This window comes from Lagopus leucura, unplaced genomic scaffold, assembly GCF_019238085.1.
Source record: "Lagopus leucura isolate 7727_CA_CO unplaced genomic scaffold, USGS_WTPT01 Super-Scaffold_100004, whole genome shotgun sequence".
Lineage (NCBI taxonomy): Eukaryota > Metazoa > Chordata > Aves > Galliformes > Phasianidae > Lagopus > Lagopus leucura.
In genome coordinates this window covers 19237315-19264701 of record NW_024962264.1, presented here as the reverse complement: position 1 = coordinate 19264701, position 27387 = coordinate 19237315, and the positions used below count along the sequence as shown (strand labels likewise).

The window sequence follows — 27387 nt, the reverse complement described above, 5'->3', positions numbered from 1 at the left end:
CTTCCGGCAGGAGTGGGCTTCCACATCATGTAGCAAACTAAGAAAAGCCAAGTGAGCTCAAAATGAAGTGCTGAATATCAGAATTAATTTGAGATGCAGTGTCTGTGAATAAATGAATTATTACAGTGCACCATGAACAATGACATGAGGAAATTTGGGGATTATTCAAGGCATTCTGAAAAAAATCAGACTTACCTAAGAATGCCATTTTGAAACCTTCAAGGCTGAATTTTTTCCCACAAGCTACCTCCTGTTGGATTGAGATGGATGTTGCTTATGTGGAGAAAAATTGGCGAGGTGATTCTAAGAATGCTTATTGATCTTCCTTAAAATTAAAGGGCATTTACTAACATTTGCCTTTCTCCAAATTCACAGAGTTGTTATGGTAATTCATGAGTAGCAAAGAAAGAATGTAAACTTTTTTCAAAGCAGAAGATGAGCAAACTACAACCAGTTGTCTTTGTTTTTGTTGTTTCCCATGTGTGTACAGCTGTCTCTTTTGGATAACAAGAGGACATAAGAGCTGAAGACATATTTAAATTCTGTTCACAAAATGTGGCTGAACTACTTGAAAACCTCTGGGCAGCAAGTGAAAGAATTCAGGTTGTTAGGAACTTCACCTTGGAAGCATAGTTTGATTACCTTAGTTACCCTAGTCTAGATCAGTGATGAAGATTTACTGTTTGGTGCCAGGTAGGTATTTTGAGAGGTTTTACACTTGTTTTTCTTTTCTTCAGATTCTTCAGTTTGAAGAAATTTTGGCCAACCCTTCATACCGAGAGCATTTTCGAATATATATGGACAGAATGGACAAGGTGGCTTTGATTGATCTGTGGGAGTCTGTGGAGAACCTGAGGAGTGCTAACAAGGTGGGAAAAACTGCAAGTCCATGTGGCTTGTATATGAATCAGGATATCTGCTTGCTTTTAAAATAGCAATGCTATAGGATGGGTACTGAGCAATTTTGGACTTCTTTTTTTAGCTTCTTAATGTCTGGGGATAGTGTGGCAACTAAAAATTGTGGACTTCTTTGATAGTGACAATAGTTTTCTGTTTTTTTTTTTTTTAATGTGGCATCGTGACCTATAAAAAATGATACCTCATAGGCAGAAGTACTAATTTCCCTCTCCACCAGAGAGAAAGTGTGCAATAGGAGATTGGTTTTGCATTTTGAAAATACCCAGTTTCCTGTCCTGGTGCACGTGTCTCCGGTGTGCTTTTAAAAGCAATGGGTGAGGAGCTTTGATAATTTTAGAACACAGCTGTTTCTTCACTTAACAAATATCAGTGCTTACCTTGTGAAATGGACTGTTTTGCACAGGTGCACAGGCAGAGTGCCTGATCTCAGTAAGAGGTTTGCAAATATGCTCATTCATCTGGGCGTAAAATCAGCTTGATCACCCTCCAAGTTATGCACCTGGATCCAGAGCCATCCTGGTATTGTGAATGTTATTTATTATTCTCTTCATCTCCCATCCTTGCTTTGCAGGCTGAAATACCTCAGCTGGTGAGTGACATTTACCAGAATTTTTTTGTGGAAAGCAGAGAAATACCTGTGGAAAAATCACTTTATAAAGAAGTAGAGCAAAGTCTTGTGGGTAATAAAGGCATTGAAGTATTCTACAGAATTCAGGCAGATGTTTATGAAACTCTGAAGGACAGATATTACCCCTCATTTATCGTCAGTGATTTATATGAGAGATCAGTCAAGAAGGAAGAAGAAAGAAGTTCTGTCCAAGTAACTCCTGAGGACAAAGACGAAGCTGTGAGTCACCTTGACAATTTCTTTCAACATTGCTTAGTTACAATGAGCTGGAGATGATCCTGTTTAAAGTGTGTGGAAGCATCTTCTGTCCTTGAGCTTTGGATTTCTTTTTTTTCTAATATGTTTATAAATATTATAACTTCTGTAGTTTCAGTGGATAAACTCAGTGTTTGCAATCTCTTTGAAACAAAACGGTACAAAATGGCTGACAACTTCAAATTAGTTAAAAGTACCTATTTTGGATTTCTAAGCCTTTTGTATTCCTTATCTTTCATTTTGCTTTTTAGTATCTCAGAATGCAAGATACCTCATACAAACTCAGCTGGTTCATTTGTCAGTCAAGGAAGTGTCAGTGATCTTGTACATTTCTCTTGGACACTCTCCATGCTTTCCCTCCCTGCACATACTAGGTACTAAGCGGGTCTTAAAGTTGCAAGAAAGGAAGAGAAAGGTAAAAGGAAAAGATAGAATCTTAGTGTTTTTTATTAATTTATGGAACAAAACAATAGACTTGTGTTGGAAGAATAAACTGATTACAATAGCAGTGCAACTCGAGATACTGAAACAGAACATTTCAAATGCCAAGCAGTAACCCAACAGCTGCTGCCTTGGGGCAGGCATTTCCAGTGGGTTCTCTAAATCAGTCATGCTGGGGCAACTGGTTATTTTGATCTAAGAACACTTTGACAAGGGCATTCTCTCAGGCTTGTGAGCGTCTTTCACTCAGGCTGCCACTTCAGGGCAGCTGTAATATCTTCATTTTGCTCAGAACAGAGTGACATGTACTGGTTTGTCAAAAACTGAATCCAAGTGAGAAAAATGAGAGCAGAATCCAGAGGTGCTGATGCCAACCTGAGCATTTAGAAGCAGTTATTCCAAAGCCTAAGGCTTTCCTGCTTGCTCTTTAAATATTACTTTAACTAATTCAGATGAGCTGCTGTAAAGAAATTACTTCCCACACAATCTTGAGAGCTTGCTCAGTTTTTTATTGTTCATTTCTCTCAGAGTCCTTTTCCTTGACCAAGTATTCGAGACCTGCTTTCTTTTTTTCATGGCTGACCCAGCTGTGTGTTGAGAGTGGTAGGTATGTCAGGAATGTCCTGCCCTTTTCTTGGCACTGGTTGGACTTGGGGGAAGTGCTGTTACTCTTTTTGCACCATGCTTTCTGTTCTGAGTTCTGCCCTTTTTATTCTTTTCATGTATTTTATTCAGAGTCTCACCATTCCCACCAGTGGTGATAACCATTTCTCAAGGAAAACTGACACCATGCTTTAGGACTGAGCTAACTGTCAGATAATGTTCACTGCTGAAACAATCAGATCTTGGACATAGGCATCATCGGTTTTTCCTCTCTGTGCTTGCTTAAATGCATGCCTTGTTTGAAGGCTGTGTTTGCTGTGAAACCTTAAAGACTAAAATATGGCCAAATTTTTCTATAGGGTTGAAGTTTTTCTGCATCTTTTTAAATTACAAGCTAAGTGCAAAGTTGCATGTGCTGTTAGAGCATCATCTAATAGAGTGATCCTAATGGCTCTGCACCAGGCTTCAGAGTATTTGGGGTGGGAATAAATTATAGCAAGTTATTCCTCTAGAAGTTTCCAATAGCCTTCCAACTGTGGGTGGAAATACCAGCTACTAGCTAGCAAACAGCTTTTTTTTCCCCACATATAAGAATCTGCAGTTGAGACTTCGGTATGCCTGGAGGTTTCCACGTAGACAGTGAATACTGGTTGTTTTGGGGCTGGTTTGGATTTTGGTGGTCTATATTCACATTTTCTTGGGCAATGTGGGAGTTGTGTGTGTGTTTTCAGTTTCCATTCACTTTTCTGTTGAGATAAAAGCCATGTAGTGCCCTTTTGGGGGGAGGACACAAATGTGAGCCTTGATGGAATGTGAGAAGACCAAACCAGGTGAGGGCACGCTCTGCTGGTCCTGCTGCTAGTGGAACAAGCTCTTCCATCTCATCTGTCATCACTGTTTGTATCATGGACGAAGCTCCATTTAAGGGTCACAAGTAAAGACACAAAAGCAAACAGGACAAGCCTGGAGGCCGTGCTGGAGCTCTGTGGCAGATCACTGCAGAGTCCCAGGTCTGTGTTCTGGAGATCTAGTGGAAATAGAAGTTGTGCAGTGGAGATAAGGTGAAAGCAGCACAATCCATTACGGTCTCAGCTTTGAGTATGTTGATTGATTATTTGATAAATCTGATAATTCTATTGGAGGTAACTTGCTATCTTGTAATTTGTCATTTTATGACAAACTTGCATTCAGCACTGTTTTCCTGCTGAAAGGCTCAGAATCATTTAATGACGGATCTTACAGCCTTCCTCTGGGAGCAGAGCCTCACTGCTTTGTAATTAAATGCAGTCTTTTGGTGAGTGGAGCCAGGCTTGGTGGGAGTAGCTGCCAGCTCTTCCCTGCTGAAACTAATATTCCTGATTCTGTATGACGTCTGTGTTTCCCTGCAGGTTCAAATGTTTGGCTTATGATCTGTGGAGTTTGGAATAAAGTCCAGTGTTGCTAGTATTTATTATTTATATTATTGTAGTTAAGAAGCTGTAAGCTAATCTCTGCACGCGTGCTTTGAAGCAGTCTCTGACTCACAAAGTTTACAGATCATGCAAAGCAGATGGAAGGACATGGCATGCAGCTAGTATTTGCTTAGCCACATAGGAGACAAAGGCAGAGCTGGAAAAGAGCATGGATTTCTTTGCCTAGAACTCCTGATTCCTACCTTACATTACCATCCTTTAGAAGGACCAAACTGAGGAGGTTAATTATTGCTGCTACTGTAACCTTCTCAAACCTATTTCACTAAGATGTAAACTCAGAGATTTCCTTCTGTTAGCTTTATGTTAAAATGAGATGAAACTTATTTAGTGGAAATACCATTAAATAACACAAAGTCTGTCCCTTGTTTGTGGATTAGATTCATCCCACCGATAAAACCAAGATCCATTCAGCCACAGGCAAACCTCAGAGATTTCTGAGGATGACACTGCTGATGGTGGGTGCATCACAGTGCTGTTTGCTGGATCTCAGCCTCTTCGTTCCTATTTGAGGAGCTACCGTAAGAACAGGGAAGTTAAGGCAAATGTCAGAAGTTGTTAAAGAGGAAGTTGCTGAAAGGTGTGAAGTTCTGCATTTTTTTCCACGTGCTTGCTGTGCAGCAGATGGGAAAATCAGTTGGTTTGTTTCAATGACTATGAGAAAATGATTACTGAATTTAGGTAACGCGTATGTGCTTCTGACACATTTTTTATTAGCATTTCTAAAAACAGCAGTAAAATCTGTTTACAGAGAGATAGGTTGTAGTTAGCTGGTTCTACAGGCTGCTAAATCTGTTTTGTGAAGGCTTGTTGGAGGCAGGACTGTGTATAAGAGCTCTGCTTTTTTTCCCCTTGTCTTACTACCTTCCAGTTCAGTGCTGAGTATTTGCTGTCCTGTCTGGTTCTGAATATCGAGTTACTAAGCTGTTGCTGCTTTTAAAAGAAGCGTTGATTCTTCCTGTCACACCACAGACTTAGCTCAAAGGTCATTTTTGTTTGGAAGAGTTTCATGCAGATGTAGTAGAAATGATAATTTGACATTCTTTTCTTATGTCTCATATTGGATCTGCTGGTTGAAGTATATATGAGAATTTGTTAGACTAATATGCCAATAGACCTACATGTTTATCTAGATGAAGAATAAATGTTTATACACGTGAAATGCATTTAGAGCAAACAAAATTTTTCCTTTTTTCACCTTAATGATGCAGTCATCCCCATCCTCTGTTTCTAGAGCCAAGGTTGTGGACAAGCTACTGAAGAATGCAGCACAGGAATTAATGAACAGGCCAGTTATGCTGTAAATAAGCTTCGCCAACTGAATGACAAGCTTAAATATAAGAAACAGGCTCTAAATTCCATATGTAATTCACCAAAACCCAACAAAAAGGTGAGTACCTTGGTTGTCTTCAGTCCTTTTTTCGTATGATGTGTTTATGTAATATCCAGTCATATCAGGCCCTTTCTGGACAAATCCGATGCCTTTTTTGTTCACCCTGTTTTTAAAAGTGCAATCAGAGCTTGGTGATAACTGTTTTTTTTCCTATTTTTTAAAGCTACTGTCAATACAACTGCAGCTGTGATTTTAATTTTAACATAAAATAATGACCTTTCCTCCTATAGTCTTGTTGCTCTGTCCACAGCAAATCAGATTTCTTCCTTGCATCTCTGCCCACTTAGATCTGTATAATTAATTGTTTGTGACAGCTGGCTCAGTCCTTGCTGCATCTGCAGCGCTGCAGTGTAGGGCTGTGCTCATTAACTGCTGCTCCCTCTGCTGTCTTGCAAGTAGCACAGCAGTGTCATGGTGTCCCAATATGCAATGGGCTTGCTTAAATAAAGGAACAAAAGACCCATGAAAGTGACTTAAAGGAGTCAGGAGAAAGCTGCAGAGGATACTTTCATCATCCTAAGGGGATGGCTGAAATGGCCTGGGCCTACACCATGGCTCAGGACTGTGGGCTCTTCCTTCCTTCTTTAGTTACTTTGCACATGGGGTGAGTGCAGCAACACTAGCCTGAACAGAAGTTGACAGCCCACTCATTCTCATTGCTCCAGGGACATATGCCTCTAAAGCAGGGTGTGAGCAGTAGCTTTGGAGACTACAGTGGCCAGCTTTGCTCCCTCTGTCCCTTCCACACCATCCACCTGCCATAGCCTGTCTCTGTAGCCTGTGCCAGGGTCTCACCACTCCAAATAAATGTGGAAGCAGCTGTCTATTTTTTAATAATACGATATACCACCTCATCACATTTATGAGCCTTCGCTGTAAAACTTGTAGCACAGGAGCACATCCTGGCAGCAGATTGTACACAGATACCACATTTTATGTGTACTTTTACCCTTTCTAGATACTGTCCCCTGGGATTTAGGTATAGATAGTTATTTTTGCTGATATTGTAAGATATGCTATTTCTCCTTTGTGAGATTGGCTGTGAGCTATGTGCTGATGAGAACATCTTATATTTTTTTTTTCCAATGTGTGGTTTCCACAAAAGTCCTCCGCTTTTGCAAAACTGAAGTGAGTTGAGTGGTAGCTACTTGGGTAAATGTTACTATAGCATTGTTCCTGGAAATGTAATCTATTCCCAAGCTCTTCCATCTCATTGTGTGTATCTGAAATGGAAAAATGGTAGGGAGAATGCCTTCAGTAAGTGGTGTTGCAGTAATTGTAATTTCAATTTAGAATAAAACTTACAATATATGAACTGTGTAATAAATAATTCTATCTAATGTGCCTCTTTTATCCTGAGAGTGTGACAGTATCGTGCCTTTTGTTTTTCATTTTAGTATTGGAGCTGATCTTTGAGGCTAACGTTATTGTACAAGTGTACTGTCATTTTCTTTTGCACATAAATTGGTCTTTTGCATCTTCTTGCCTTTCTGAGTAGTGGCCTCAGAAACGTGACTGGATGTGCCACCCAAGCTTTTTCTTCCCGGTGGTAATTGATAAATCTTCCTCTACAGATTGTTTCTAAGCTGAAGGATGAGATCACTCTGATGGAGAGAGAGCATAACGACCTTCAGTTGCACATTGCAAGAACAGACTGGTGGTGTGAGAATCTTGGCATGTGGAAAGCCTTCATCATCTCAGGCGAGGTATGGTTTTTATGGGTCTTCATCCTCTGCAGCAGCTCAAACTTGCAGAAAGAGAAGGGTAAAAAAATTGCATATGCTTTCCTTTTGCCTTTGTGTACGTGTGTGTGCTTTGTATTTGCTTGGCGAGAAAAAACAGTCTCTTCTGAACTCCTTTCTTTCCCAAGTGTTTACTGTATTTTATATAGAAACATTTCCAGTGCCCAGATTCTGTTGTAATGGAGTTATTAAAACACCTGTGTATATATGAGCAGGTTTTGGCATTGGGTAAACTAGTTTGCTATCTTAAGAGCACAGTTTTTCATTAGAGCTGCCTCATGCTATAAATATCGTGCTTCTGCACTTGAGCATGATTGTCTCTCCAGTATGCTTCAAAGATATGCACACTTTTTGCACTTTGTATTACAATATGTAATGGTATTGCAGTTTCAAGGGACTAGGATAGGATACCCAGAAAGAAAGTGCTTTATATTTGAGAGTAAGTTGCTCAGATCAGCATTTCCATTTTTCAGAAATAGCTGTTGTGAGATATTTGCAGGAGACTTGCAAACACAAACCCAAAGGGTGGGGACCTTCCTGGTAGACACTGTTCCCTCTGAGCCATGTGCTGGAAGCTGCTATTCAAGCAGTTCTTTTTGCAGTGTTCTGGCTGAGAAAGCAGGAAGGTAATTCCCGAAATAACTGTGCTTGGAACCGGGCATGTTTTTGGAAGTTGAATCTGGTGCTGTGTGTTCTGTCAGGATGCTGCTGCACTTTTTCTCTAGAGAGATGTGAAACCCAGAAGTCAGATAGGGTTTCCCAGTTTCCAAGGTCAGATACAGGAAGAGTGCATTGCAGAGAATGTTCTCCTGGTGCAGCTGAGCAGTTGTACAAGACGCAGATATATTTTAACTGTGTACTTTCTGCGCTGGCATCGCAGCAGCTCTTCAAATCTCCTGTCATAAGCATTAAGCATTGTCAGACTTCCATGGGCTTCTTAGAAAATGTGTCATAATTCTATGAATTTTGAACTCTATTCTTCTATCTGGATGAATTAAGTCATCTTAAAAATAAATAAAAGTCTGGAAAGCTTAAATATATTGTTACTTCCCTCAAACAGGTGGGGTGAGAACGGTGTTCTTTCTGCTACTTGCCTATGTATTAAGACAAGCACGTGACCTTTTGGTATAGTTTTCAGTTTGAGTTTTCTATAGATTTTCTGATGTATTGCCTTCACAAAGAGGCTTAAATTTTGTGCAGTGATGGTGAGTGAATTTGCATGCCACTCTGGCAGCACAAATTGTTCCACTGTTTACTTTCAGAGTTGTACCTTATCTGTATTTTTGTTGGGCTTTTTTGTTTTTCCCAAAAGGTTTCAGAAGAGAATGGAGAACAAGTGCCCTGTTACTCTGTCCTAGTGAGTTTACAAGAAGTCGGTGGAGCTGAAACTAAGAACTGGACTGTTCCCAGGAAGCTCAGTGAGTTTCAGAACCTACACCGGAAGCTCAGTGAGGTATGAATCTCAAGGGAGGGAGAGGATGTAGATTGCTAAAAGTTGTCAGGGTCGTATATGGAGAAGGGAAAAAAGCCAACACTGAATAACACACAAAAATATGACCAGTTCTCCAGTCTTTTGGCTTTCACCCTTTCTAGGTTCATTATCCATATATACGTTGCCTCTGCCAAATGTACATGGAATTATTTGCTTTTTTTTCTTAATAATGAGTGTTTTACTGAAGTGACCCAACATCTAAATAATCCACTTGCACCTGTCAATGTTTTGAAAAGTAAATTTTGTCTCTGGCTCCTGGAGAGGTATTGAAACTGACACTCTTCGAACAGAGGAGATTTCCCATTAATTTGCTCTACCTTTTCTGTCTTGCAGAAGATTGATAATGGTGGTGTTGGGAGTTGCAGAAAGGTTTAGATGTGTCAGCCCACAGTGGGTAAGGGAAAGGTGTTTTCAGCATGCTGAGCAGGATATGGAAGGCAGATGAGACTACAGAATCTCATTTCCATCTAGAACTGGCACCGCTGTTGTTTTTCTGCACATGCACATTAAGTGAGTTGCCCTTTCTCCTACAGTGCTTTCCATCATTAAAGAAAGTTCAGTTGCCTTCACTCAGCAAGCTGCCCTTCAAATCCATAGACCAGAAGTTCATGGAGAAGTCTAAGAACCAGCTTAATAACTTTCTGCAGGTAAGAAAGCAGACCACAGAGTGATGAAAGTACCAAAAGTTAAGACAGCTGTATGTTCATCTCTTCTGTCCTACGTGGATTTGATGACCACAGTTATTTTCCTTTTACCACACTTTTACAGCCACTATTTGGAAAATCCCAGTTCTCCATTGTGCTTTGGTGAATGTATCCATCTCCAACACTTTCTGCTAGTTTCTGAGTAATGTCTCTGTCCTTTCTGTCTTTGTGGGGTCTTAGTGTGCCATTTAGGTCTTTATCTTCTATCTTCCCCTCTCTGTTCTTTCCAAATGAGACTTCAGATGGTCCATTTTAGAGACTGCACACTCCTGCCCCATCTTGACTGCAGCGCAAAGGGTCAGTGGTGGCAGAGCATTTTCCTTCTTAGTCCCAAGTTTGGTGTGTGGCCAGTTAGCTTGAGGGGCTGTCAGCAAGGGGGGGGAGTTGTGCCTCTTGCAGAGTGGAAGAAGTGGCTTGGCTTCTGTGGGAGTTGGGTGTCCGTGAACTAGGCTAATACTGCTGAGATTGCATTAATTTAATTGAATGCAGTGTGTGATTACTGTTTTTAGGTCACGTAGAGCCTCAGGTGGAGAGCCTTGTAATTTAATTTGTTTAAAATAGAAAGGTATTCTTGGAGTTCAGTTTTGCTTCTGTGGACAAATTTGGTCTCAGGTAACACCACAAATTACGTTCACAGCATTTGCTTTTTATTTTACAGCACTCTATATGTATGGCTGCTTTTTAAGATAGGTTACTTGAATTCTCAAGCATTCTGTGTTAGCTGGAAGATATCAATATGAAAAGTGTGTAAACTTCAGAGTTACCTTCCTATTTACCAGTGACTTGAGGGACAACCAAATGTTGCTGTTTGCCATGAACACTTCTCTTGGGAGTAATGTTATCAATCATCTGGATTCTTACAGTTAAGATGGAGGCTGAACTGGAATTGAGTTCTCAGTATGAACTTTACTTATTCTTAAAGTGATAGGATTTCAAACTTGGACAGGTTGCCAACTTGTTGTGTCCAAAAACATTATTGAAAAGAAATGTGCGAAAATTATAAACTAGGTGACTGTGAATCTTCATGTTTTTTTCCTTAGGTGCTGTCATGATCCTTTACCAAAACGTAGGTGGCAAGCTTTATGTCCTTCTCTCTTGTCTTCCTTCCTACTCCTGATAGAGCTGTGATATCCCTTGCTCCCTGATGGTTGTACAGTGGTTGCCCATGTTCTGAGTAGTGCTGCTAGTGCCAGCAGCAACAGACAGTGTAAGAACAGCTTCTGCTAACTTGACCAGTGCCATTTTGGCACGCAGAAGTCTGGTGGCTACAAAAAGGGAATTTCTTTTTTCTCTGGCTCATCCACTGCCACCAGAAGCATTCTAAAGAGTGGGTTCTCCTGTCCTGTGAGCAAGAAGAGGTTGGCAGTAACCCTGCTGGAATTACAGCCTGGTTTGAGGGCTTGAGGCAGTCCCTGTGTTCATGTTCATTCTTTGCAGGGATGTGTAGCCTCAAAAGAACTTCTGTGAGATACTTGAGAAATTCAATTCATGGCATACAGGGGTGGAATTCCTCAAAAGCTTCAGTGCCTGCACACAGGTGGGCACTCCCAGGTGTGTTTGACTGAAGTCAGGTGTCTAAAGAAAAGAACTGAATAATGCCTTCAGAGTTGATGCTCTCTCTATTTACTAAAAGGAGAGCATAGAGCAAAACAGCTCAACTGGGAGGACTGGCATTGCTAAGTGTGAGAGTCATCTAAAATGCATGAAGTTGAGATGAGTTTGGCTGATAGGAGCCAGTCCTCTAGAGGTAAGTTAATTTGATTGTTGACTAGCTAAGAAGTAATTAATAGTGAGTCCTAGAATTGTCATTTTTAACTACAACACCTGAAAACTAATTTCTTACAAATTAGAACTTCATGTTTTTAAAAATGAAGTTGTCGGATTAAAGGCTTGCCAAGCTTCTTAAAATAAGATCATCACAGCCAAGCATCTGTCAGACATAGATTATTTTTTCTCATTCTACTTTTGAGCTATCTTAATCGTTAAGTTTCATTAGCTGGCCTGATGCACTTTGTTCCTTACAAAGAAATAGTTAATGTGTTGTTTCTGTCTCTGTATTCCTTTCACAGAAATTGCTCTCTGATGAAAGGCTCTGTCAAAGTGAAGCACTTTATGCCTTCTTGAGCCCTTCTCCAGAACACCTCAAAGTGATTGATGTGCAAGGGAAAAAGTCATCTTTTTCACTCTCATCATTTTTAGAGCGACTTCCTTGTGACTGGTTTTCTCATCAGGAGGTGAGTTATCTTCCCAGATTTAATTAATTAGCCAGAGTAAGCAGACAGAGCCATTATTGTAATACATTTGAATGGCAGGTAGTATTGGAAGGTGTTTTTGAAAGGTCATTTTTAATTTACCTTTAGCGAACAAAGATTCAGAGAGAAGAGCTGCCTATGAATTTGTAAGGTATTTTTAATAAATTTCCTGTCCTCTGACACACAGATACACATATATATAGGTAACTGTGGAACCTATCACGAATGAATGAAATGCAGTCTATGTGGGATTGTTTATTTTTTATTAGTATTCCTGCCTTCTATGCTTTAGACGTGCATGTTTTAGGGAGTTTTTCTCTTAGGAGACTTCTCTTGGCAGCAACAATTTACGGAGCAAAGCTGGTTTTGATGAAGAATGTCTGCAAATGGTGGTACAGGCTCACAGAGGGAATTTGTGTATGCGGATGGTAGCCCATGTGGCCAAACAGGTTGGCATATTTGATACTAAGGCATAAATATCCCTCATCTTTGAAAGCACAACAGAGAAAAGATGAATGACTAAAATAGCTCACTGACTAAAACTAAAATTCCATGGTGCTCTGTCATGTGTTGCTGGGGTTATAGATACACGACCTCCAGGGAACTGCTTCCATCACCAGTTGTATGTTATGTGAAACAATTATTTTGCTAAATGCTGTAGTTTTCTGCAGTGAATGGGCCTCTTCAAGGCTAAGTGGAGTTAGGGAAACTTGTATGGAGCTGGCCTGTGAATGGACAAAAAGGTGGTCTTGCTACTGTCACGAATAAGAAAATCCTGAATGTTTCCAGAATTGCACTGCATTCACACCTGGGCAATGAATACATTGTATTATTTCAGAGGAATTAATATAAAGAAAGTTTGAGATGCTTGTTTTACGTTTTGACAGAAGTACTTCTGTTCTTCTAAAGATGGAAAATAGTTCATATTCACCATACTGACTAATAGGTGGAAGTAGCAAGAACAATGAAGCTGTTAGCTAATTAGTACTGTTAGTACTAATTAATAGAAAAACATCCTCAAAAAAAAAGCCAGATCATGTGTGTATTACATCATTTGATCGTGTCGTGTTTTATTCCATATTTTGAACTCTGAAGAGCATGCTCTCTTACAACTATACATCTTGTCTCATGTTATTCAGATATGTGCAGGAGCAACAATATTAACCTCTTGAGTGCTGCTTTCAGGATTATATATTACAACAATTTCAGATCTCAGATACCTGGGGTTCCTTAAATGGGGCTAAATTTGGAATGGAATTAAATAGGAGGAAAAGTACGACTGATAGTACCTAGAGAGAGGTTTGGGGGTTCATGAACTATTAATGGAGGTAGAAAATGCATCCCTACAGTATAAGAGTTACTTACTGCATTTTCTAAATGGGGGAGGATTCACTTGAGCAGAAAAATAGAACGGGGACCACAGAGGGGTCATTGGATTTGCCCTTCTGCTCTGAGTAGGCTCAGCTATACCAGCAACATTACTGTCAGGTCTTTATCTGTGGTGTATTTAAACCTCCAGTGACCAATGGATGCTCTGCAGTCACGCAGGGCAGTGTGTCACTCCTTGGTTATAAGCCTGTTCTTACCATCTAACCCAAATCTCACTGTATTCAACCAGCTCTTGTCCTGTCTGCAGCGAACAGAGAGCAGCCTAGTCCCTTTCTTTAGAGAAAATCTCCATGTTTGGGTGAGGATCATGCTCTTTATCAGGAGTTACTACTTTCCTTGGGTCTTTTACTCATTTCTTAGAGTGAGCAGCCCAGCATTCCCTACCACGTTCTGTGTAGTTGCCACAGTTCTGCTCTGCACTTTCCTGATCATCCACATTTTTCTTGGAAATACGACTGATTTTGAAACACGTTGCACCCACTGAGTTCTCATGTTCCTATGTATGAAAATCTCCTTTACTTATGCTCACAACTGTCTGATGGACAGCATTCCTGCCTATGTATCATGCTGTTATGCTTGCCTTTTGCACAGCAGCATGGCCCTGGGATCTTTCTCCTGTACTATTATCAGTATCAATATTTTCGTTTCCTGCATTTACATAGTGAGTTATTGCTGCTTTGCAATGCTGGGCATTGCAAAGGTGGGGTTTGGAGGATGGGAAGAAGGTGTAAGATGTTCTGGTGTACAGCTGAAACACTGTAGGATAGGACTTTAAAATCACAGAACAAGAGGGTTGGAAGGGACCTTGAAGATCATCCAGTTCCAGCCCCATGTGCAGGCAGGGTTTGGGTGATAGACAATTGAAAGTCCATCACTGTTAGGCAAAGAACGAAAACAAATTAAGAGAAATTAAGTCATGAAGGAGGTTTTCTGGACCAGAAGATGAGAAGGGGGAAGAAAAAAAAAAAAAAAAAAAAAAAAAAAAAAAAGCAGTATTGAAGAAATGTCACTCCATGCCTACATTGTCCCTCTGTTCTTAGGAAGAAATTGAAGAGGACAGTGACCTGTCAGACTATGGGGAAGAGGTGGATGGAAAAAGGGACTCTATTGCTGAGCCGTGTTTCATGCTGATTGGGGAGATTTTTGAGCTGCGAGGAAGTAAGCTGCAAACCTGCTTATTTGCTAGTGGAACCTGTTGGCCAAGAAATCTGGGGTGCTTTGTAATTCACATTTTTCTATTTCAAGAAGTTGAAATATTCTTGAAACCTCTGTAGCCAGCTAATCTGGCAAGGAGCTGTTTTGCAACAGTCCTAACTTTAAAACTTCAGAATAAAAGTGCTACTACAGTGTAATACTGCAGTAAAAATGTCACTGGCAAGGCAGGGAATATGCTTTTTCATTAAAGAAAATGAATTTGGGGAAAATAGGGAAGTACAACAGCACATTATCTGTATATGGGCTGCAGATTGCAACATACAATTTATGAGGAAGGAAAGACAACTCCATCGCAGGATGTGCCACCAGTGGAGCAATGTGGTTTTAATGTCCGTTTCAAGTGCATTATGGATGCATTTCAGTTCTACGCTTTGTATAATGGCAAAGATGCTGTAACTGTGGCACCTTTCCCTACCAGATTTTTCCCTTCTTTATGTAACTGAGTGATGAAAACTATTTTTGGTTCTATTTGAATGTGGAGCCACACTTGACACTTTATAAAATTAGGTACAGGGTAATTATTACAAAATGCAGCCCCTTCCAAAAATAACAGATGTACATTCCAAATATAGGCTTTCTTCTAATGGTGGTGAACAGCATGAAAGAAGTATTAGACTCTAATTACTAGGAAGCACTTGCATTTGTTCCTTTAATTGGCAATGGAAAGCTAACTATATGAGTGAGAATGCTTTTGGAATTGCAGTGCTGCTGCTGCTTATACAGCATTGTAGTTGTAGGGTACAGAAAGTCTTCCTTTTCTTCTAGCACAAAAAGTGGTTGGGCAGTTTCATGGTTCAGTGCACTTCAGATATTCTTGAACATTAAAGCTTATGGTATCAATGGCAAAAGCATAATGCAGATGTGTTTCTGTCATCCGCAGGACTTAAAAACTGTATAGCAAACTGTACAGGGAAAACAAGAAAAAGACTCACGTACCATTAATTAACATTTAATGCAGGGGTGGGTTTTTTGGTTTGTGGTTTTTAGGGGGGTGTGATTATGGATTCTGTAATGTTAGTAATTCCATGACCTTCATTTCCTGTCCTCTTTCATCATTCCAGTGTTTAAGTGGGTGAGAAAAACATTAATTGCACTAGTACAAGTCACTTTTGGAAGAACCATCAACAAGTAAGTGCCTGTTACTTGAATTGAACCTGCAACATTGTTCCACAGGGGAAAGACTGAGAAGAATTGTTGAGAGTAACAGTAATAATAATCTGGACACTTTGTTGTATATGATAATCCCCATTTGTTTTCCATAGCTCAGTTTACAGATAGGTTGAGTAGAGAAGCCACAGATGTGGCTTATCTTTCAGCTCATTTACCCAGGACTTTTTCCCCTACACAGGGCTTTACTTTTGAAAGAAATCGGGAGACTGGAACCCTAACAGACTTCTCAATGAAGCAGCCTTGCATTTGAGATAAGCTGCTGCTCTGTTTTCTGAATGACCTGGCTCTGTGTAGCACTTTGTGGAATATGTATTTGCAGGCTACACTGAAGTGAAGCCTTCTGTATATCTCAGTCAGATTATCTTCAGTGATCTCCATTTTAGAGCACAGCTGCTCAGTACAGCGTGCTGTAATGCTGGTGGAAATGGCATCGGTAAATTGAGATAGTTACATAAAGATAAGCATTGCTTCCATTGTTTTTTAGTAGGGGAAAAAAACAGATTTGAGTAAGATGTGATGTGCTCACTTCCATGCTTTTTTACAGGCAAATCCGTGACACTGTACACTGGATGTTCAGTGAAGCAATGCTTGTTTACTATATTGGCGTGTTTAGAGATGCTTTTTGGCCAAATGGAAGACTAGCACCACCACCAACTGCCAAGAGTGATGAACAAAGGCAAGAGACCAAACAGCGAGCACAGCAAAAACTACTTGAAAACATTCCAGGTGAGAACACCTCCATTCTGCTTAATCCCATATCTAATAACTAGTAAGGAAACCAGTTAATCAGGTCCTGTTCTGCTGCATTTTAGATTTTTCCTTTGGAGCTGTAAGTCATGCTTATTTGCATAAATAAGTGTAGTTTTGGCCTTATTCTTTGCTTCTCCCATCTTTGTCTGGTAAATGGCACAGGCTTGGGTAGTACCAGAGGATAGAAGGTCCAGTATTGCTGGAGTTTGTACATAATACTCATTAAGAAAGCTAAGTGAAGTCTGGGTACTCTCTGCTATATCCCAGTGAGCAAACAGGAGGTGGTTCTGCTGCCTGGAACTACTTGACATACAGGAAGAGTGGCACCACAGCCATTGCCACTTGCTCTATCTACCCATGTTGTCATTGTTGTGTGATGCTGTGCATTTCTGAGAAGAGGTTTCAGGGCATTGAATATGGAGAGACCTGCAGCCTGGACAGAAGCACCCCAGGCAGGATGGGGTTTGCAGTGCTTTCCTTTCATGCCCTTTAATCACCACCAAGTGAGGCAGCTTCCCCTTGAGTGTGCATGCTTCTGGGGTGCTGTCCTAGAACAGCCTTCCCTAGTAGGTTTGGGTTTTCTTATTTGTTTTTCAATTAGAAGTGATGCTTCAGGATATATCTGAATTTACCTGAAATTAAAGATGAAGCACTGGATTTATTCTCCACTGTAATTTAATCCAAAATGCAGATGATAGACATAGACTTCCCTCATCTGCTTGCTTCTGAGAAGTATTTCTGGGAAGGTGGAGAGTAAATCTTAACTGCTGAAGGAATTCTTTGTGTCTGAAAGTATATTTCAGTGAATGGATTAATAATGTTGGCCATTAGACACGACTGTGTGATGACTACGTATTGCATTAAAACACTTAATAGTTTATGCATCTTGGTGACAATATTCTTTATTTGACTCAGCTGACTTGAGAGTGAAGGGTTACTTTCCAACCAGTGACCTGAGTTACCTACATGTTTTTAAAAGGCTGGTGGATGGCATCTATAACTACCATTAAGGGCAGCATTTCATTTTCCAGCCTTATGTATTTTTGGGTGGTAGTGTTGGTTGGACACTGCCTATCAGGAGTGAAGCTGTACGCTGAAGTCATGTTTGTTGCAGATACTCTGCAGAGCCTCGTTGGACAGCAAAATGCCCGCCATGGTGTAGTGAAAGTGTTCAATGCACTGCAAGAAAGAAAGGCCAACAAGCATCTACTCTATGTGAGTAACCAGAAAAGTGGGCTTTTAGTTTTAGAATCTTCTTAATTGCTGAGTTCCACTCAGAATTAAAGCCCTGGGTGTGTGGTTTTGCACACATAATGGTAGTATGGTACTGATCTCTGCAAGTAACTTTTTTTGTTCTTGAGCAAAGTCAGAAAAAACATATTCACTTCATCATCCGAATCATTCTGAGTAACAAAAAGCTGTTTAAAATACAGTACTGCTTTTGTCTATGAGAATCTCCACACATCCGAGCCGCCCATAAGTTACGCACTGATTTATTATAGCTGAGAAGCAGCAGACACTCACTGCATTGCTTGGAGAATCCGAGGCTTTCAGAAGAGCAGTTGCATGGAAGATGAGCAGAAGGACCTTGTATGCTGCTGTTACCTGTGATGTTCTGAATATATCAGAAAGGTTAAAAGAAACGCTAATTTGGCATCTGTATTCAACCTCATATCTTCTCTGTTTTTCAGGTTTTGCTGGAACTGCTGCTAACTGAACTGTGTCCTGAGCTACGAGCTCATTTAGAGCAGCTTAATGCCACTTAGGTTTGAATCTGCACAAGTGGACCACTAGAGAAATGTCTATGTCCAATAATAGACATTAAACTTATTTTCCTCTTTTCCATAGAGGGCTGAGGACTATGATTATTTTTAGGGTTTTTCTTTTTCCTCTTGAGATTTTTTTTTTTTGTGAAGTAAACATACTTGAAAAGATCTGATGCTGTAGTAGGGTAGACAAAACAATGTTGTATAGTTGCCAATTTTTATTTAAATTGTTCTATTTGACTACTCTTCTGTTTCAAATATAGATTGAAAAATAAATGTTCATATAAGCTCAAAGAAACCAGAAATATTTTAAACATTTATGAAAAGAAGTTTTGCTTATAGTGGTAAACTAATGAATGTTGTACAGTTCTAATCTCCTCGCTGAGGATTTGAGCATTCCTTTTTTCTTGTGCATTGAAAAAGCCTTGTTGTGCAATATTACATGTAAAGCTATTGTGAAAATTTTATCAATTTTGTTTTTACCAAAGATTTCCTGTAGTTTGAAGCACTTGTAAGCAATAAATAACAAAATTCAATTTCAGTATTTGATGATTAGGCTGTACTAACAACTACTGAATGAGTTTGACAGTGCTAGTTTCATATGGAGTATTTATGTTTTACAGACTTACTGGAGTCTGTGTACAAAATACACATTTTAAACTGGTATCTCCAACCAGAATGCCTGTGCTAAACACAGGGTCAGAGATTAGTGCTTCTGTGAATGAGTAAGTAGACATTTAATTACACTATTCCAATAGCTTCCCTGATATTACTCAGGGCTCTGTTACTCAGTTTCAGACAACCTTCAGAACTTTCCCTGATTTTATACAAAGGAAAGAAAAATGAAACATCTTCAGTGTTTTTTTTTTTAATTTATGTAAAAAAATGTGTAAATATGGTCTTAAAGCTCATCTAAACAATTAAACATCAAAAAGCTCCAGCTGCCATTCATTACTTTATTTCAAATTCAGTGTAACCATGCTCTTTGAAAAACAAGACTTACCACTAAAACCCATCTGCTGTAGTGAAATCAGTGTTTTTACTAACATCTCACCTCCTTTTGCCACAGAGCTGAACAGTTCTCAAGTGACAGCACAGCCCTAAGAAGCAAGCTTTCCTGCACATGCCAAGCTTTACAATTAAACAGGTATTTAGAAATGTGCAGGCTTACCACAGCCATCTGTAAAACTTCCCAGAGGTACCATGTGATAAAAGGTTCAGTATAATGCTATTCAGACATACAACACTGTTAACCAAAAGGTCTTCCAGCTGTTTCTAATACAGAGGTAGCATAATCACATTATGAAGAAGGATAGAAAAAATGGGCCTAGTGTGGCCTAGAGACATGCTTCCAGACTGATGCCTTTTCTTCTGTGTTTCTGTAAGTAGAATTCACTAGTAGTAAAATTGGCATGTAAACTGACAAAAAGTTTACATAGAGACCACCTGCTAAATTGGAATCTCTCTGGTCCGTGGGTAAAACATGTTAGGATGGTTCAGTAGATGTAGATGAGTTAAAAAAGCACAAAAAAGAAAGTATACATGTCACTAGCAAAGCTAAGATTCTAAAATGGAATTCAGCACAAAGTCATGAGCTGTGGATGGGCTGTATGTGAAAACTAGGCAAGTTTGGGTTCAAGGTTTTCAAGTATTTCTCTGAAATACTAAAAATGCAAAAAGCATACCATTCTTTTAATTTGGTTCAGTTTGACTTATATGCTGTATAGCAGTACTGTGTCCTTATCAGAACTTGTCTTCAGTACCATTTTAAAAGTCTGCCTTTGCCATGTATCTCAGTTACTGTGAGCTTTTTGCTTTTTTTAAATATCTCAGTAAATTTCTTATAAGTTATATGAATTAGAAATTCAAGCACTAAGTGAACAGTCTGTAATTGAATATTAAAAATGACTTATTGTAGGAAGTTTGTCTAATACCTACCAGAACTGAAGGAAACACTTAAATTCTTCCAAGATTAGCTTTCAGTTCAAGCTCAGAAGCAACATCAGGATCCAGAAGGCAAGCCTTTGAAAACAAAGAACATGAAGTAGTAGCTTGTAGCCAAAAAAAAATTGTACACTGCCAATACAACACTAGTAAGGCTGTAAATTTTTGTATTTCACATCAGAAAAATTCAGTACTTGAAAATGAGCATGCTCAACTCCAATTGTTAGCCTTAGTTTCATTTTTTTTAATACCATTGGTTTGGCTTGCACCACCACCAGCACCCTAAATCTGCTTACAGACTGGTCATTTTTGTTCAGTTCCATCATACATGTCTGTTTCAAAGCTGGGTAAAAAAAAAAAAACTGCAGCTGTGCAGTTATTAAGAACAAAAGAAACCCCACTATTTTCAGTTTAGTGGAATATAACAATGATTAACAACAATTATTTTTCAGGTACAAAAGAAACTGAACGTACCCACAACTCCAGTCTTCTGGTTTTACAATTGCCCTTTAACTTTTACTTTGACTCCTTTATGTGGCCTGTCCCTTCTCTAGGACTGTAGATGTAGAGATGCATGGCACCAATCAACAGATATAATTTATTTTTATACTGAGCAGTTAGTGATGCTTACTTATCAGTAGCATATATGTTGCTAGTGAATGGTGAGTGAAAGCTGTAATCTTCTGCCTGTAATGCTAGAGTAGGCAGAAGACAAGGGGGAAGGACCATACCCGCATTACACCATGCAGTAATGGAATGCTGGTGTACTTTTTCCACACCTTCTTATCTAGGACTACTGGGGAAAGTGTTCACAATGGCCAACCTTGTGTTTCTTTCCTGATCTCAACCTATCCTCTGAAAGGCTTTTCACAGCAAAAAAAACCAAAATGTTTTAAATTATGAATTCAGCTGAATGCTTGCCTACTCTGCTAAGCCTTTTCTATCAGTGGCTGCCATAAGTAAGGAGCCACAGAAGTTGCCAGCTGCTAGCTTAACATTTGCATAAATAACTCTTCATTTATTTGGACTGCACTCAATTGGGCCCTGAAGTATTTTACTTGCAGAAACAAATGATCTCTGTATGCAGAAATCACAGAGCATCTTAGCAGGACTGCTTCTACACTCCTTCCAGTTAGCATCATCATCTTGCCTTTACTTTTAGGCATCACGAATGTAATTTAGTTTTCAGAAGGCATTATTAGTCGTCTTTCTCAGGCAGTAAATCTTCCTTCAACATCAGCACTTATTTAGGAAATGTGATCTGTTTTTTTCCCCTATGTATCAGTGTCAGTAGCTCCTCGATCGATAAAAATGTAATAAAAATGATAAAATTACTTGAATAATTTAGGGAGTTCCATCTTCCAACTTACTAAGCTTTGTGCTGACTTCTGTGGAATTTTTTGTTTGACAGTATGACTTGTTTGTTGAAGCAAGTGGGGAGACAGTATCCTTCAAAGCTATGAAGTGGTTTTCAATATAATTTTATTACTCTTCATTTTCTTGCAGAGTATTTAAAAAATATTATTTAAGTTAGAGCCTTTAATAAAACAAAACAGCAAGTTTAAAGACTCACATCCAAGGCATCACTCAATCTCAGGAGGTATAAGTTAGGCTGCAAGGCTTTAGAGTCATAGAACCATCAAGGTTGGAAAAGACCTCTGATCATCCAGTCCAAGTGTTCACCTATTGCCAGTATTGCCAAAATGTTCCTTGAACACCTCTAGGGATGGTAACTCCACCACCTTCCTGGGCAGTCCATTCCAGCACCTGACCAGCTTACCTTAGAATAGTATTTTTTAGCAGCAGCTTCATCTTTCTCTGTGCCTCGGCCAAGATGGAGGCACCTAGCCAGGTAGAAGGCAGCTATAGCAACCCCTTTGGCTGCATATGTAGGGAGACAATCAGTCATCGTTGCTAGCATCTCGATGTTGTCATTTTCTGTAGTCCTGTTGTAGGATTTAAGTGTTAGATAATGCTATTGTGAGCCACAATTGAAGTCAACTGCCTGGAACGCGCACATTCCAAAAGACCAGCTAGCCCAGACTGAACAGCCATCAGCACGTTTGCAGCACAAGCAGAAAACAAAGCGGCTTTCTCTGAGAAGACCATTCAGCAATGAGCAGAGCAAACAGCACTCGATGCTGAACTACTGCTGAATTGCCAGAGCTGCTGCTATGCAGTGGCATATACAGGGGTCAAGTAATTACAGAAACCACTTGCATGCAGATGATGACTATTGTGTGGTTCAGGCTCAAAAAGTGCATACACAGTATGCATCCCAATAAGCAGCAAGCAACGCAAAGATGCAAAGCTAAAGTGCGGTGGCTTGGCACCACTTGCAGCAGCCACCTCTATGTCCCAGGCTGTGCTGCTCAGAGGGATTACTGTGGGTTCACAGTGACAAGGCAAAAGATAGCGGGCAGAAATGACATGAAAATGGAGGCTATGGAGAACAGAACACTTCTAGGGGTTTAAAATAGGAGCCCGGCCCAGACTGTGGACAAGGAGACAGGAAGACAGGGCTCCACCTGAGACTAATTCAAGAATGGTTTGCTTCACAGCATCAGGAAGAAAAGTTCATCTGTTCTGAATAACTGAGAACCCTACTGACTTAATTTTGGCAGTGGTCTGCTATTCCCCCTTAAAAATGAGGTCTTGCAATTCGTTATCTCAAATGTCTCCTGATCTTTATACAAGTTTATGAACTTAATAACCCCTTTCATTTAAGTAAGGTCTATCATCTTATATGAAAATAATGAGAAACAAACCGAAGTTAACCTTTTGGCTATGGCAGCAGCTGTTGAGAAGAATCTTCTACTGTAATAATACTCCACAAGGTGGGCCTGAGCATAGATGTTTCCTCTTTCTGCTGCTGCTTTCAAGCACTTCAGAGCAGCCTTACTGTTCCGACGTATACCTTGTCCATAGAGATACATAACACCAAGTGCACCCTGTGATTCCAGGCTTCCGTTGCCACATGCTTCTGAGTGCCAGAAAAAGGCCTAAGCAAGAGGCACAAAGTTGTTTCCTGTTTATCTCAACGAATGCTTTGCATTATCTAATTAACTTCTGATGTGATGATGTATTCACTTCAACTGGTTGTCTTGCATACCGTTTCATTAAAACCCTTTACATCAACCAGTCAGTAAGAAGTGCTTATATGTAAAAGAAAACAGAGTCCCCAGAAGGCTTTTAAACCTGCATCAATTACTGAGAGCTGTCAACCAGAAACACTTGCTTCGTTATTGAAGGGCATCGAGGCTGCCAAAATTTTAATCCACTCTATCTTTCTCTCTGATATTCCTACTAAACAGAAATCTCAGCAAGCAGTGTCAAGCCAGTCCAAAGGGAGAGGTACTGACCATCTCCTTGTTTGGGCTTAAATGAATGACAATGTCTAGGATTGCTTAGAATACAGTTTTAAAGAGTCAAATATACTGCCACAATCTTTCTGTGAAATCCAAAATTAGTTGGGACTCATGAAGTTTGTAAAGGGTGCAAGTGGGCTTTACCTTCTTCAGATCCTTTAGATCTGGCATGGAATAAAGCATTCCTAAAGTACTCTGGGCCTTCACGCTTGCTTTTGGATTCCCATGGTCTGCAGCAATAAGCCACAACCTAAGAAAACAGAGACAAAGAAAGTTCAGTAGCAGTATCTCAGCATCTTCAACTCATCAGAAAAATTACTGTCTGCAATCACCTTTCAGCCTCTTCAGTTGAATGCTTAACACCATATCCTTCATAATGTGCTCTGCCAAGATTGTACGCAGCTGCAAACCTTAAGTGTCTTGCCTCTGGGGAATCAGAGTAGAGTATTTTCTTCATGTATTCCACTCCCTTTTCCTACAATTGAGGTGTTAAAATCATTACATTTCAACTGTAAAGCCTCCCTTAAATGTGTGTGGACAGTGTGGCTATCAGTGAGATTCTGACATCTCATTTACCTAAATACCTTCCACATTTGCAATTTTTTGAAAACGATTATATTTTTGTCTAAATTGAATTGTCTTATAACTATTCTAACAAATGCTGCTTTTAAATGGCTATTATTCTATAATATACGTGAATCTTTATTTTCTAGTGCACTCTCAAAGATTACTGGAGGTGATCAAAGCCAGGTTGGATGGGGCCCTGGGCAGCCTGGTCTGGGACCAGATCTGGAGGTTGGCGGCCCTGCCTGTGGCAGGTGGGTTGCAGCTTGGTCCTTGGGATCCCTCCCAACTCAAGCCATATTATGATTCCACTTGGACACTGTAACTTCATCTCTCTTCTTGCCTTACTTCCAGAACACCAGAAATGATGCACCACTTAGCAAAAGATGCTGGCTATTTGCAAGTCAAACAAACAGATGTGCTTCTAGTTTCTACACGAAATCTAACATTTTCACAGAACATGACTTTCTCTGTGCCTAACATGGTAACAACAGAAATCTTTAAAGTGCTTTGATGGTTTAAGGAGCTACTTCTGGGATATGGCGATGCTTTACACTTGGAAATACAGTTGTCTGATTTCTATTTTTACAGATTCCATTTTTATCTACACTGCTTGTTAAACATTAACAAATTAATAATAATTTTTAAACAAGCGACATTGCTTCCATACAGAGTACAAAGTCTTAGAAGTGGTACTTTAAAACAAAAATTACCATGTGTATTTTTCAAATAAGCCTGTTTCATTGTACCTGGTTTTGAAAATTTCTACAGCCCAGATGCCTCCTTTGATGATGCTTTGTGAGCATCTGTACCTTATGAAACTATTTCTAAATCAATGACTTATTTATCTTAAACTATCAAGTTTATAAAGAACCTTTTAGTAATTAAAAATTGCTATTAGAAGAAAAGTAAAAAGTAAAACTAGATTACTCACAGGGTCCTTATTAGTGCCTAGTCCATCGTAATGCATTACACCAAGCTGATACAGTGCCTGAAAATCTGTGTCCTTGTTTTTTTCAAATTGTACTAATGCTTCTTCATACCTCCCCTGGGAAAGAAGGATGAAGATACAGTGCACCAAATGAGGAGTACAGCTTACCTCTCCAGTCGATCTCCTCATGCCGATTTTCAGACTGGAGCATTTCACTCACAAAAAAGAACAAAACAAAACGCAACCACTGAAGTGGCAGAAAATGGAGTGAGTTAGCAACTACAAGAACACTGGGAAATGATGGAAGCACTTCTATCAAAGGTTTTATCGTTTTCAGGTATATGTACAAAAAAAACAAACACCGAAATATAAGTAGTGATATGCAAATGCAGGAGAAACAGGTGCTGAGAATAAACATGCACCAGACTCAAGAGAGCTCCACTTGATGGTAAACTTCAGTGGACCACAATGTCTTGACATGGAACTCATGCAGGAGAGGGGAAGGGCATACAGTTCAAACAACTGCTTCCGCCCTTCAAATTTAGTCTTTTGCCTTTACTACTTTATGGGTTTGGTTTTTGTCTTCAGTGTTGTTTTTTTCCCCAACATACATACTAAAAACAAGGCATGTGCAGGACAATATAAGCCCAAGGATTCTGCAGTCTGTCTTATCACCTCACCCACAACTCGCTCACCCCATTCTGCCTTCCGCAATGACCTCACATGTTCTGCCGTTGTGACAGGGTAAGAATATAATAGGATTCACTAGGTTTATTGAATGAACTTGGTTTCCTGATGAAATATGGTTTCTCCACCTGCTTGCACTTGTTAGAAAAAATCTCAAAGAGCATTTGCTCCTGCAATGGATTGAAGAAGAAAATGTATTTAGAAGTACACAATAAAACAATTGCAATGTAAGAGCTAACTGACAAACTGGTGCTCTTACTAAAACATTGTTATGTAGGCATAGAAAAATACTAAATAAAACCAAGTATATCTTGTATGGTTTGGTAAAACAACACCAGACTGCCAAAGCTTAGAAGTGAGCAGCTGCAGGACAGCAAGACACTTCACAATGAAGAAATGCCCCATGTTCATACAGTCCACTCCTCTGAAAGGGGAAAACAGTGCCTACTTGCAGCCAGGTGATGTGTCAGATAATGAAGTGTGGCAGCACTTGTACTCTCACTTTTCCTCTGAACTCAGTGCTGTGAGTGAGGTGTATCATAGGGCTCTGATCGGGTGCTGTTTTCTTCTAACATCTGCAGTGCTATGAGAGCATGCATTTTTAGGCAATACAGATGTATGCTCTAAAATACAGAAATGGAAACCTGCTCGAGCAGAAAATTGAAGGGTGGACAACAGTTTGTAACATGGACATCTGTGCCAGCTCAAGAAACACACAAGCCTGCCCTCCTTGGTGCCACTTTTACTCCTGTCAAAGGCAATAATGAAAGCATGTAGCACCTGCATGGAACACGAGGAAGATGCCCACCTGCTCCCGCTGCCAACCACAAGCCTGGCTAACCGATGCCCCTTCCTGCACTGCTGGCAGAACCGAGTCCACTGCCCCACAACACAAAGCACAGCGGGTGCTGTTCACTCAGCTGGCCAAGACTCAGCTCGGGCGGCAGCTGTGCAAGAGTGGGAACATGGTGATTTCCATGGGGAAAAACAGGCACGGGCATCTCCTGTTGTTTTTTATGGTGTCATTTACCCCTAAAACTGAATGTAGCCATTTAACATCTGACTTTAAAAAAGGAAAACCCCAACCTCTTCATAGTACCGCTGTCCTCTTAGAAAGCACGTCCAGGGATCTCCATCTTCTGCTCTCCATGCCAGCGAGGCAGCAAGGCTGTCGTCCCCTGCTCAGAAATAAGCACACGTTTTTGGTTTTGTTTTTTTCCCCAGAAGAAGGGGACAGTAAGCAAACTAAAACAAAAGGAAGACGAAACAGAGTGCTCTGCATGACGCGGGTGCCTGCACGATGGCGCACTGACAGAGGCGGAAACACCACCACACGGCGAAGGAAGGGCACAGGGACAGACGCAGCCGTCCCAGGCCTTCCGCGAAGGAACCTGCCCGACCCCGTACCCGACGGCAGGCATGCAGCCTCGCTGCGCACTTCCATGGCGGCCCGCCCCGCCCCGGGCGCCGTTACTGCCCGCCCCGGGCGCCCTACGGGGGAAGGCGGGGCGGTGCTGCTCGCGGGCCCGACGTTGGAAGGGAGTGGGGCTGGCTGGTATGTTTAGCTTTGCCTCGAAGAATCCCGACTCATACGGCAACAAAATCTGGCACCTTACAATGCCTCGCTCTCCTTGAGCCTGGTGGTGCCGAAGTTGGGTAGTTCAGCTCTATTTAGCCATGTCAGTGTTAACCTGCTGAGAATGTGT

General features: G+C 40.4%; 2 protein-coding genes across 4 annotated transcripts in view; one reads left to right on the top strand and one right to left on the bottom strand.

Moving 5' to 3' along the window:
* The window catches only part of SNX25 (sorting nexin 25), a 62999-nt gene extending 39307 nt beyond the window's left edge, over positions 1-23692 (top strand). For both annotated transcript variants that reach the window (XM_042871644.1, XM_042871645.1), the window contains 12 exons: positions 738-869; positions 1490-1765; positions 5549-5704; positions 7282-7413; positions 8762-8902; positions 9475-9588; positions 11715-11879; positions 14327-14444; positions 15563-15629; positions 16216-16397; positions 17536-17636; positions 18113-23692. In XM_042871644.1, the coding sequence (XP_042727578.1) occupies positions 738-869; positions 1490-1765; positions 5549-5704; positions 7282-7413; positions 8762-8902; positions 9475-9588; positions 11715-11879; positions 14327-14444; positions 15563-15629; positions 16216-16397; positions 17536-17636; positions 18113-18187 (1659 nt within the window). In that variant the 3' untranslated portion in view covers positions 18188-23692. The remainder of the gene's footprint in view (positions 1-737; positions 870-1489; positions 1766-5548; positions 5705-7281; positions 7414-8761; positions 8903-9474; positions 9589-11714; positions 11880-14326; positions 14445-15562; positions 15630-16215; positions 16398-17535; positions 17637-18112) is intronic.
* LOC122180155 (LRP2 binding protein) lies at positions 17306-27149 on the bottom strand. Of its 2 annotated transcripts, none has more exons than XM_042871646.1 (9): positions 27089-27149; positions 26768-26859; positions 24998-25111; positions 23832-23974; positions 23644-23749; positions 22910-23133; positions 21912-22077; positions 20126-20209; positions 17306-18036 (listed from the first exon to the last, which is right to left on the bottom strand). In XM_042871646.1, the coding sequence occupies exons 1-8, from the start codon at positions 27123-27125 to the stop codon at positions 20144-20146; spliced, it is 948 nt and encodes a 315-aa protein (XP_042727580.1). In that variant the 5' UTR covers positions 27126-27149; the 3' UTR covers positions 17306-18036; positions 20126-20143. The 2 variants fall into 2 exon arrangements, with proteins under 2 accessions (XP_042727580.1, XP_042727581.1); XM_042871647.1 differs by lacking the exons at positions 24998-25111; positions 27089-27149 and adding exons at positions 25163-25209; positions 26326-26429 and having other exon boundaries at positions 26768-26856.
* Positions 27150-27387: the final 238 nt, after the last annotated feature.

Bases quoted from the DNA above. Each gene is read 5' to 3' on its own strand.
- LOC122180155 (XM_042871646.1), bottom strand. From the start codon at position 27,125: ATGGAAGTGCGCAGCGAGGCTGCATGCCTGCCGTCGG. The intron at 23,750-23,831 runs GTGATTGCAGAC...CTGTTTTCTTAG, and splicing joins TCAACTGAAGAGGCTGAAAG to GTTGTGGCTTATTGCTGCAG. The intron at 22,078-22,909 runs GTTAACTTCGGT...ATCCTACAACAG, and splicing joins GCTGCTGCCATAGCCAAAAG to GACTACAGAAAATGACAACA.